This window comes from Dipodomys ordii, unplaced genomic scaffold (genome assembly GCF_000151885.1).
Source record: "Dipodomys ordii isolate 6190 unplaced genomic scaffold, Dord_2.0 Scaffold25, whole genome shotgun sequence".
NCBI lineage: Eukaryota > Metazoa > Chordata > Mammalia > Rodentia > Heteromyidae > Dipodomys > Dipodomys ordii.
This window is the reverse complement of record NW_012267241.1, coordinates 12,352,345-12,364,404: the sequence shown is the minus strand read 5'-3', so window position 1 is coordinate 12,364,404 and position 12,060 is coordinate 12,352,345. Positions and strand designations below refer to the sequence as shown.

Sequence of the window (12,060 nt, the reverse complement as noted above, 5' to 3'; positions counted from 1 at the left end):
TATTAAAAACATTCTAATATGCAGTATGAAATGGAAAGCTAGTTTCTCCACCTATCTTACTGACAGAGTTCAAAGTTAAGTGTGAACTGAGGTAGCAGTAGCTATTAGGATGGTTTCTGAAAATACAAAATAGTCCACAAAAATCCTGGAACATGAACAGAGATACTGGGGTAGAAAGTTAAGCCTTCAATGTGAATGATCCCTTGTGTATCCAGAATTTAAGCCAGTTTCTGTTTGTTTTATAACAGATACAAGAAATTGGAAGATAAAGACAATTGGGTCTCTGTGGATTCTGTCACATCAGAAATTAAACTCATAAAAGTTCCCGATTTTGAATCAAGATACGTGCAAAACGGCACATACACTGTAAAGGTTGTGGCTATCTCTGAAGGTAAGATATTAAATAAGTAGGCTTTTTTCTGATCTATAGGCATTTTGGTTTTTGTCTTCCAGCCACAGACAGGCTTTGAATGAATATAAAGATCCTTCCAATTGATGAGCCTTTATGTTTCAATTATTTTTGTTTGTTTTGTTTTTTGGTCAGTCATAGGACTTGAACTCAGGACCTGGGCACTGTCCCTGAGCAATTTTTACTCAAGGCTAGTGCTCTACCACTTTGAGCCAAGGTATCCCTTCCAGTTTTCTGGTGATTAACTGGAGATAAGACTCTCATAGATTTTCTTGCCAGGGCTGTCTTCAAACCATGATCTCAGCCTTCTGAGTAGCTAGGAATATAAACATGTGTGAGATGCTGGCAACCCAGCTGCTTTGTCTTCTTTAGTGACATGAGAGGTATGATTTGGTCTAACCTGAGACCTGTCTAGACCAGCAAGTGTAGTTAAGTGGTTACTGCACTGACCTTCCCAACTCTGTAAGAGAATTCACACTGTGTCTGTCTGTTGTTGAGTATAGATTTTCTCCTGCTTATGTTTTTAAGATCAACCTAGCCAAACCATCACTGGCACGGTCATTATCACAGTTGAGGACATCAATGACAATTGCCCCACACTGGTAGAGCCCGTACAGAGCATGTGCGTAGACGCGGCCCAGGTGAACGTGACAGCGCTGGACCTGGATGGCTACCCTAACAGTGCGCCTTTCAGCTTCTCCATCATTGACATTCCACCTGGAACCACAGAAAAATGGAAAATAATCCACCATGAAAGTAAGCAGAACTCTTAGGCTACATTAGAATCCAGATAGCTGCAAGCTTTTGTCCTGTAGCTTGCGTTTTCCCTCAATTGTTTTTCCAATACCACTTTTTAAGGGCATTTATAAAATTACATTAACTATATACATTGTGCATAACAGTATCTTTGAGAAGATAAATTATCTGGAACAATATAAATGGTAGCAGGGCTAGGTGCTAGTAATCATATTTACTTAGGAGGCTGAGATCTAAGGATCATAATTCAAAGCAAGCTTAGGCAGACAAACTTAAAAGACCCTGAACTCAAATTAACCACCCCAGAAAAGCCACCAGTAGAGTTTTGTTCAAATGGTAAAACTCCAACCTTGAGTGAAAAAACTTAGAAACAGCACCTAGGCCCTGAATTCAAGCCCCAGAACAGCCTACGTGCAGGTGTGTGCATACACACACACACACACACACACACACACACACAAAGGGTGGCAGGATAGTCTTCAAATAGCTCTGGAATAATTTTGCATTCTGAACTGTGGCAGTCCACACCCTCCTAAGTACCACACTCACAATAGGTGCTTGCTAGATTCTTAAATGTGCCAACAATAATTTCACTTCAATAACATTTATTGAGCATTTACCCTGTCCAAGCACACTGTATTCATTATCATACATCCGTACTCTGTATGATATTATTTCCTGATTACAAGTACAGACTTTGACTCACTAAGCATTAAGCAGTTTGTTAAAGGTTACAAGGCAATGAGAAAGAAGATTTTTTTAAAGGTATGGATCTTGTGCTTTTGTCTAGGGCCACCCTCAGGCTTTGATCCTCATACCTATGCCTCCTGTGTTGCTGGGATTATAAGCTTATCCCACAGTATCTAATTTACTTGTTGAGAGAGTGTCTTAATAACTTTTGACTAGCCTGGCCTTGAACTACAGTCTCCTAATTCTAAAATTACGGAAGTGCGCTTTCCTCCCTGGCACAGGGCATTCTTGGAAAGCCTGCCCAGAAGACTATTCTGTTTTAAACAATTGAGTGTATTTTAAGAAAGCTTCAAACATCGTTTCCACGTTTTTCTTAATTTATAAGTTTATTATGGAATTTTAAGTCTGGCAAATGATTTTTAAAATGATTTCTAAAGGATCATTCCAAATGTTGGATCCAATATTTTAGCTCAATATCTAAACTGCCTTGCTTTTCTTTTTTATGTAGTCCAGTTATCTCTATTAAAAAGTAAGTACTTCCCTTGTTCATTATACTCTAAAATACTAGTTCTCTTTTCAACTTGAGCTAAAAAATACAATGCACCTAGAATGTTTTTTAATATTTTAATATTGAAATGGGTAGTGATAATTCAGCCTGAAATCACAGGTAACTCAGTAACACAGGCTACATTTTCAATGGGAGTTGCTAAGCTGTTGTGCTCATGGGCTAATTTTCCTAAAAATTCTTTAATATAAAAAATATAAAGAAATCCCTAAACATAAGTACACACACACACACACACACACACACACACACACACACACAGAAGTACTGTATTCCTAGTCTGCTTAACTATTCCATATGCTTTATTGCAGATCTTCCCTCGCTTTTTTTTCTTGCTGATACTACAGCTTGAACTCAGAACCTGGGACCTATTCCTGACCTTTTTATTCACAAAGCTATCACTGTACCACCTAAGCCACAGCCCCACTTTCAGCTTTTTGTGCTTTATTGACGAGTCTCACAGACTTTCCTGCCTGAGGTTGGTTTAAACTGCGATCCTCAGATCTCAGCCTCCTGAGAGCTGTGATTACCAGCACCAGATCTTTTAAAGGTCAATGCTGGTGAATGTTGACTTGATTGGATTCAGAAGCGCCCAGATTAGTAAAGCACCTCTAGCTGTGGGGAGTTGCCAGAGAAGAGATCTGCCCTGCAGATGAGGGGTGCTGTCCCCTAGGCTGGGCCACAGGGAATGAAAGGATATGGAAAGCAGTCCCCCTCCTCCTCTCTCCCCAATAAGCTCCCAGATCACGCTTCCTATCTAAAGTACAAGTTGCCAACTCACACCTAAGTTCCTGGAATGTGTGTAAACCACACTCATTTGGGACACAATAAGTCTCCAGAAGAGCTCCTCAAGTCTCCGGGCAGATTCTAGTGGTCACACATTATGCATTACACAAAGTACAGGAGCAGTGGAGCATCTACCTGGAGCAGCCTAAAGACCATTCCTGATTCCTGTCACGGGCTTTCCTCCCTCTCTGGATCATCATTCGGGTTTGTTTCCTGCTGCTTCCTCCCCCTTGCAGGTACCAGTGTGCTGCTGCAGCAGTCCCAGCAAGAGCTGGGGAGAAGTGACATTCAGTTCCTGATTTCAGACAACCAGGGCCACAGCTGTCCTGAAAAGCAGATCCTTACCGTCACGGTGTGTGAGTGCCTTCACGGCAGCGGCTGTGTGGAAGCCCAGCACGACAGCCACTTTGGCCTGGGAGCGGCAGCCATTGCACTCATGATTTTGGCCCTTTTGCTCCTGCTACGTAAGTCTTCCAAGCCACTTTGAGTGTCCTTTTAGCACTTTGAGTGTCCTATTAGTGATTTTTTACTCTATACACATTCATTAATTCAGTTACTAATGGTAGTGGGCTTTGAACTCAGAACCTTGTACTTGCTAGCCAGGTAATCTATCATCTCAGCATCGCCACAGATCTTTTTGCTTGGAATTTTTGAGATAGGGTCTCACTTTTGGCCCACACCAGCCTGGACCACCATCATTTGCTTTATGCTTCCTGTATGTGTGGGATGCCACAGTGCCCAACCTTGTATTGGTTGAGATGGGGCCCTATAAACTTTTTGACTGGGCTGCCATGGAATTACAATCCAGGGAGGAGGAGCCACCACACCTGCTCATTTGTTTCTTCAAAGTGTGTGTGCATGTGTATATTTCGAAGAGCTTTTAGTGGATTTTAGAAACTAGTATTTCGATAATTCGTGAGTAACTCGAGACCTCAGAAAATCAGGCCTCATACAGAATTCTGCTCTAATGTATGGTGTTACAAAAATTCCAGTGTTCTAGATTATTGAATTATATACAACTGGTGGGGGAGAAGGGGTGGGAGGGAAAAACTGGGAGAAAATGAAGGAAGAGGTGACACTATTCAAAAGGGACTCATTACCTGGCTTATGTAACTGTAACCCCTGTATACATCACCTCTACAATAACAATAAAAAAAGAAAATACATATTTAAAATCCTCCTACAACATAAGAAAGAAAGAAATTGACTTTTTATATTGTCAAAAGCCTTTGATCTTTAAAATTGTGATCTTTTGGGGACAGCACATTCACAAAACTTTTTTTGAACAGTTGCTTAAAAAATTTCAGTCTTTGAATTGGGTTTGCTATAATGGGTGCTGTGTAGTGTTCTAACTAGTAAGCACAGATAGTCTTTGGGAGATGGAAATGACTCCCTCCTCTGGCATTGTGCTTTGGAGCTACTGACTGATGATTCAGAGTCAAGAAAAGAAAAATAAGACAATAGGGCTGCCCATCAGTGAAGACTAAACTTCAGTATATGATAGCAAATTCTAAAAAGGTGACATACGCTGGCACTGGTGGCTCATGCCTGTAATCCTACCTGCTCAGGAGACTGAGACCTGAGAAATGTGGTTTGAAGCCACCCTGGCAGGAAAGTCCGTGAGACTGTTATTTCCAGTTAACCACCAGAAAAGCAGAAGCGGAGCTGTGACTCAAAATGATAGAGCCTTGAGCACAAAAGGTCAGGGGCAGTGCCCAGGTCCTGAGTTCAAGCCCCATGACTGACCAAGAAAAAATAATAAATAAAATGAAATGGTGACTTAAGTGTAGAATTTAACCAGGACTAACCATCTTCCCAATCTTGATGCCATACAGTTGTGCCACTTCTGCTGCTGGTATGCCATTGTGGAGAGGGTGCCAAAGGCTTCACCCCCATCCCTGGCACTATAGAGATGCTTCACCCTTGGAATAATGAGGGGGCACCCCCAGAAGACAAGGTCAGTTCATCACATACAAATGTCATCTATTTCCTGGTTTTAAATTCAGAGGCCTTAGGAGGTCCTTTTGGCCATGAGAGAATAATGCAGAGGTGACATTGTGACATGTCTATTTGGTATTCATCACCATTGACCTAAAATCCCTGGAATTTCCAAAGTGGCAGTGTCTTGGAGACTGACCCCTCAACCTGGGAGAAGTCACACTAGCTCCAGGGTCATAGGGTCATGATGGAATTGACTTAGAAGACAATCCAGCCATGTCTGCTGCAGAATTGGTTTCACACTTGCTACCAGAGAGAAATCCCACACATTGGGAGCTCTCAGGATGCTATGCTGATTATTTTGCTGTGAGATCAGAGAGCAAAGGAGGCCTTCATTTTCAACAGTACACATTTCAGAACTCTGTCCAGGCCTTTCTTAATCAAAGGGCTCGAGTGACAACATATTTTGTCTTACTGACCAGAACAGAGTTGATACAGTGTTCCTGCGGGGTGACAGTCCGTTGTTAATTAGTAGGGAAAACAACTATCAGGATATGACCCAGAGAATGGAGAGAAGGGTCAGGGCAAACAAACATGTATAGGAAATTAGGATGGGATTTTTGTGCCACTGTTAAAATGCACTTTCGATCACTACCATAAACTACTCGATTTCCATTCCTTTTGAAGTACCCCTCCCTTCTTGTTGCTCCTCGAAGGATGAGTCTCTTTCCCACACTGCACACTCATGTTTGGCCCCTCACACTCCAACTCGCAACTCAAAGATGAGTGAACTGCTCACTAAGAATATTTTCTACAAGTTGTTTTTATTACTTCTGCTTGATTCGCACCAATCGGGACCTAAGAGGCTATGGCCAGTACCAACTGAGGCTTACAAATATGTTCTTTACTTTTGTGTGTGTGTGTGCTGGTCTCAGAGCTTGAACTCAGAGCCTGTGCACTGTTTCTGAGCTTTTTTGCTCAAGGCTAGTACTCTGCAACTTGAGCCAAAGTTACATTTCTGACTTATGGGTGGTGAATTGGAGACCAGTCTCAAAGACTTTCCTGTCCAGGCAAGCATTGACCCTTGATCCTCATATCTCAGCCTCCTAAGTAGCTAGAATTCCAGCGTGAGCCACTGGCTCCTGAACTGCTCATGGCTACCACTGAAAACAAGGAGTCCTATAAAGTGTGTATGTCTATGTGCCTGTGTATATCTACTGATGCTTGAATTTATAGCCTTGTACTCTCACAAGGCTTTCTCAACCAAGGTTAGAACGCCATCACTTAAGCCAACTCCGCTTTTCCTGCTTTTTGCTAGTTAATTGGAAAGGAGACTCTCACAGGTTGGTCTGCTCAGGCTTTGTTCCAACCCTGATTTTAGGTGTCAGCCTCCTGAGTAGTTAGGATTAGAGGCAAGAAACACCAGCACCCAGCTTCAAAATGCTTTTTCTAAATGAATTGATCACTTCTGGCCATATTTTGTTGCCATAAAGTGAATAAGACAATTTTCTTGCAAGAATCTGAACATTTAATATAATTCTTTTGCCTGTACATCCATAATTAATCAGTACAGCTGTTAAGTTAATAACACATTGAATTTTATTTTTGTTTTTTCTTGTTTATATAGGTTCTGAATAGTAAATCTGATTCACATTAAAACAAACATGGATTTTGTTTCCTAACTTGCTTCAGGGGAAATAGCTCATCCCTTCTTAAGCTCAGGTCCTCCCCTCAGTGTACAGGCCCTCCATTCTTTGGTTCTGTGTTTATCTGTGTTCACTCACAGGTGATACCAGCACTTCTGGCCGTGGATCACGAGGAGAACACAGCATTAAGAAATGGAGTCGGAGGCACAATCACCAAGGAGGCCATCATGAAAGGAAGCAGCTCTGCTTCTTTTACCAAAGGGCAGCATGAGTTGTCTGATGTGGATGGACGATGGGAAGAACACCGAAGCCTCCTGACTGGTGCAGCAACCCAAGTCACAGGGACTACAGGAGCCTTTGTAGGCCAAGAAACTCTGAGGACCTCAGGAGCCACAGGGGCCTCCAGGGACATGGCTGGAGCTCGGGCAGCTGTTGGTGCAGTGAATGAGGAATTCTTAAGGAATTATTTCACTGATGTAAGAATAACTGTTTATATATTGGGGAAGGGGGATATATTTTCCTTGTCCACTCTAATCCTGCTCCAGTAAATCTTGGTTATGCAGATATTGCTAGCTTTTGATTGGGAAATAATTCAAATGTATCAGAAAAGTGCAAATCAAGCCTTACTACCACCCATAAAGAATTTGTCAGAAAACATTCAAAGATAGAAATTTTGAACTCATGAAGAGTCTATCTAGATATCACCTGATTTTTAGTATTTCTCTACATCTGCCATTTAGTCTTCCAGTCTCTTACACATACCACATGCACACATGTGCGTAGGTGTACATAAACACACATAATAAATATATGGCATGCACACACCTATCTATACATTCATGCAGATGCATATATGCTTACATGTTCATATGCATGCACACATTCACATCTGCAAAGATTCACACAATAATCTATAGTACCATATAGTACCATCCAGAAATTTAGAAACTTAAAATTGACACAAACTAGATTTGAATTTGCCAATTATAGAATGCTATTTCTATCCATGACCCTGTCATTACACTTTATTAGATTTACTTGTCATGCTCATTTATTTTCCTTCACCGTAAAAGCCCCTTCTTCCCTTCTTCATTTTTATTAGCTTCTATTCTGTATAAAAATAATAGATTTCATTGTGACACATGCATGTGTACAGGTAGTTTGATTGTACACTAACTTTATGGGTTTTTTTCTCATGGTCCAATTGCTTGGTAAGTGTTCTGCTATTTCAGCTATGCCTGGATTTCCTTTTCAATTTTTACGTTTGCTTTTTTTTAGATAGGGTCTTGGGTTGCCTAGACCAAGACCCACATACCCACTATACATAGCCCAGATGACTTGTTGTGAAGGAATCTTATTGACATTTTCCCCGGGCTAGCCTCAAATTTTGATTCTCCTGATTTACATCTCCCAAGCACCTGGGGTTATACACAAAAGCCATCCCACCTGCCTCATGATGTTAATTTCTTTTTTTGGGGGGGAGGGCGGGGGTCCGGTCGTGGAGCCTGAACTCTGGGCCTGGGTGCTCCCTCAGCTCTTCAGCTCAAGGCTAGCGCTCTACCACTTGAGCCACAGCGCCACTTCCAGCTTTTTTACTTTTTGCTTATGTGGTGCTGAGGAATCTAACCCAGGGCCTCATGCATGCAAGGCAAGCACTCTACCACTGAGCCACCTTCCTAGCCCCTATTAATTTCTTTTTTAACAAATACACGCTAGGTATAATGTAGACTATGTCTCAGTTGATAGTTTTCTTATGCTTTCTTGTAATTATAAGGCCTCAGGTATCACATTTTGAATAGGAATTTTTTATTTATATATTTAATTTTTGTCAGTCATGGGGCTTGAACTCAGGACCTGGGCACTGTCACTGAGCTCTTTTGCTCCAGTCTACTGCTCTACCACTTTGAGCCACAGCTCCACTTCCAGTTTTCTAGTGATTAATTGGAGATCAGAGTCTCTCAGACTTTCCTGCCTGGGCTGGCTTTCAACTGCAATCCTCACATCTCAGTCTTCTGAGTAGTTAGGAATATAGGCATGAGTCAAAAGCAAACAGCTTAAATAGGAATATTATTAAAATATCTTGTTTTTGTAAGGGTTTCTCTTGCTGTTGTTTATGTTTTTAAATTATTTTTTGTCCTTTCTTTTATACTACTGGAAATTGAACCCAAGGCATTGTAGTTACTTGGCAAATGCTTTAATGAGCTATATCCCAGGCTAAGTGTCATGGTTTTAAGAGAACTGGTATCAGTAATTATTTGTCTCTCTTTGTATTTTCATTTTAGAAAGCAGCCTCCTACACTGACAATGATGACAGTCACATGGCCAAAGATTGCCTGCTGGTTTATTCACAGGAAGATACAGATTCTCTACGGGGCTCCATTGGCTGTTGCAGTTTTATTGAAGGAGAGCTAGAGGACCATTTCTTAGATGACTTGGGACTTAAATTCAAGACACTGGCTGAAGTCTGCTTAGGCCAAAAAATAGATATGGATATGGAAATGGAGCAGAAGAAAATCCCCATTAAAGAAACAAACAGGAGCACAGCTTCCCGAGCACAGCATGAGCAAACCCTGGTTAATTCAGAAAATAGCTACTCCTCTAGCAGCAGCTTTCAAGTCCCAAAACCTATGCATGGAGCACACACAGAGAAAGTAACTCAGGAGACAGTCACTGAAACATCTGTGTCTTCCAGGCAGAGTCAAAAGATAGTGCCACCTCTTCCTGACCCCAGGGCTTCTGGGAATATCATAATGGCAGGATCTTCCTATGCCACAAGCTCTACTCTGCCAACAGGCACCGTGATCCTGGGTCCAGGACAACCTCAGAGCCTTATTGTGACAGAGAGGGTCTATGCCCCAGCCTCCACCATGGTAGATCACCATTATGCTAATGAAGGGAATGTTGTGGTTACAGAAAGAGTGATCCAGCCCAATGCAGGTGTCCAGAACCCTCTGGAAGCCACCCAGCATCTTCAAGATGCTCATTATGTTATGGTAAGGGAGAGAGAGAGCATCCTTACTCCCAGTTCAGGGGTACAACCCACTGTAACCACACCCAACAGGCAGAATGTGATGGTGACAGAAAGAGTGCTAACCCCTGCTGCTGTGCTGCACTCCAGTTGCCAGATGCCCACGGAAGCCTCCATAAAAGTTAGAAACACTGTGGTTTCTGCAACTGGAGTCCCAAGCACTTCTGCTTTTGTAGAATCTGGTAATTTTAACTCTACCATGACCACAGCTTCTTCCAGAGTCACCAAGCACAGCACTGTGCAACACTCTTAGTCCTAAATAGCATTCAGTCACAGACTCACCCAGAATGTAACTAGCAGTGACTGGCTGAATGTTGTCCATGTTCCTGACCTTTCAGGAAACCTGCAGATCTGTAGACAAGAGATAATTAAACTTGAACCTCTTCTCAGTCATTGATCTGCACAGAGCCACACTGTCTCAGCTCCCATTGGTATATTTGAAAAAGGCTTCTTGATACCCTGAAGACAGACAGATGATGTTGTTTCTTTTTTTTTAATTGTGAAAATACCAAACAGAGGGATTACAATTATATGGGCAAGGTAATGAGTACATTTCTAATCAAGAATTGTTGCCTCCTCCTTTGTTTCCCCTTCTCATCCCTTCCTATCTAGACCCCCCTTCCCCCTACCCTCCCCTTCATGGCCAAAGTTGTAAAGTTTATTTTTTGACATAACGTCTTGTACATCTATCTAATTGTTGCAATGAGTCAACCTATACCCCTATTTAAACAATTTGTTTTGTTTTTTCCCTTCCCCTCTACAAATTATACCAACATCAAATACAGTGAAAACAGGGTGATGTTGTTTCTAAAGGGCTTGTTTGTAGCAAGTTGTACAGACAATAATCCCCAAACACAGAGACATCTGACTTCTGGGAATTTGCTCAACTGACATGCAGTATCCAGTTCATTTGCCAACCCAGGAAACAGGATTTCTCTCCACACCCTGCTAACATTTAACACAGAAGTTCCACATTCCTGCCCTAAGCAGATACATAACCCATTTATACAAAATCACATGGAGAGTCTGCGCTACCACTTTCCTTGTGTGTTTCCTTTAAGACTGAAACTCTTTCATTTGTGTGAGATGTGGTAAATTTTGAAGCACTAAAATAGTAAGAATGTACATTGTGCATGTATACACGAGATGTTTATTATATGCTGGCCTTAAAATGATTCATATCTTACTTGTCACAAGAATAATAGTTAATTTTTTGAAAAGCTCAGGATTCTCTCCATTTTAGAGCCTTGTGATCTTACCTAGTTGTTTTGCTCAAAGCTGGCACTCTACAACTTGAGCCACACCTCCACTTCCAGCTTTTAGATGGTTAATTGGAGATAAGAATTCCATGGACTTTACTATCCTGGTCAGCTTCAAATCTCAATTCTTAGACCTCAGCCTCCTGAGTTTGGTGGAGGCAAATTTACCAACTCTATTCCCTACTATTGTGGGGATGGTGTCTTATCAATCATTCTAACACTGCCAGAGTATGTACAACACCTATCATGGTGCCAAATAATTATTGATAGAAGCAAACTGAATTTTCAAGCAATTCTTTTTCAGGTAAATGGCCAAAAACATCAAAGGATCTTATGTGTCTTCCGTTATGAAGTTTGAAATTATGCTTTTATTCTGGTATCTCCAATTTATTCATTGGCTTGTCATGACTGAGTATGTATGTAATAGATACTATATTATAAAACCTCAAATATTGACCTGACTATGCCTTGTTTTTTTTTATAACCAAGTAACCAGAGTTATGTGGATCCAAAGTAGATTGCATTTATTTCTCTCAGAAAGTGTTATACTTCTAAATATATGTGCATATCAGAACAAGTTTACATAAATATTCCCTGCCCCAAATTTTTTTACTTTTTACAGACTACCTAAATTCTTGACTTCTATTTTGTTAAGGAAATGAAACATGAAGATGATACTTTTGTGGGCTAACGAGATTGTTTAGTTGAATTGTGCTGTGAAAGGATTTATACACTACTTCATAAAATCTGTGCGTAAGGACAGAGATTTAAACATCATAAGTTGTGGCTGAGATAAGTCTCTCTTGCATAATCTAGAATTGTTTACACTCTACTTAGTAGGTTTTGTTATTTTGGTTTTACTTTTTCCCTATGATTTATTTTATTTTGTCAATAGAAATATTACTGCTCTGTGAAAATGTTCACATGATTCATGTACCAGAAAAACAAAACTTGATCTTCCACTCCCTTGGGCAGCCTTGAAA

The 12,060-nt window shown here is 41.0% G+C and overlaps 1 protein-coding gene across 1 annotated transcript in view; it reads left to right on the top strand.

The window, feature by feature from the left end:
- The window catches only part of Dsg2 (desmoglein 2), a 40,507-nt gene extending 30,200 nt beyond the window's left edge, over nucleotides 1-10,307 (top strand). Inside the window, exons 10-15 of the mRNA XM_013014804.1 lie at nucleotides 249-391; nucleotides 938-1,165; nucleotides 3,443-3,670; nucleotides 5,042-5,163; nucleotides 6,931-7,266; nucleotides 9,073-10,307. Of these exons, the coding sequence (XP_012870258.1) occupies nucleotides 249-391; nucleotides 938-1,165; nucleotides 3,443-3,670; nucleotides 5,042-5,163; nucleotides 6,931-7,266; nucleotides 9,073-10,071 (2,056 nt within the window). The 3' untranslated portion in view covers nucleotides 10,072-10,307. The remainder of the gene's footprint in view (nucleotides 1-248; nucleotides 392-937; nucleotides 1,166-3,442; nucleotides 3,671-5,041; nucleotides 5,164-6,930; nucleotides 7,267-9,072) is intronic.
- The last annotated feature ends 1,753 nt before the right edge of the window (nucleotides 10,308-12,060 follow it).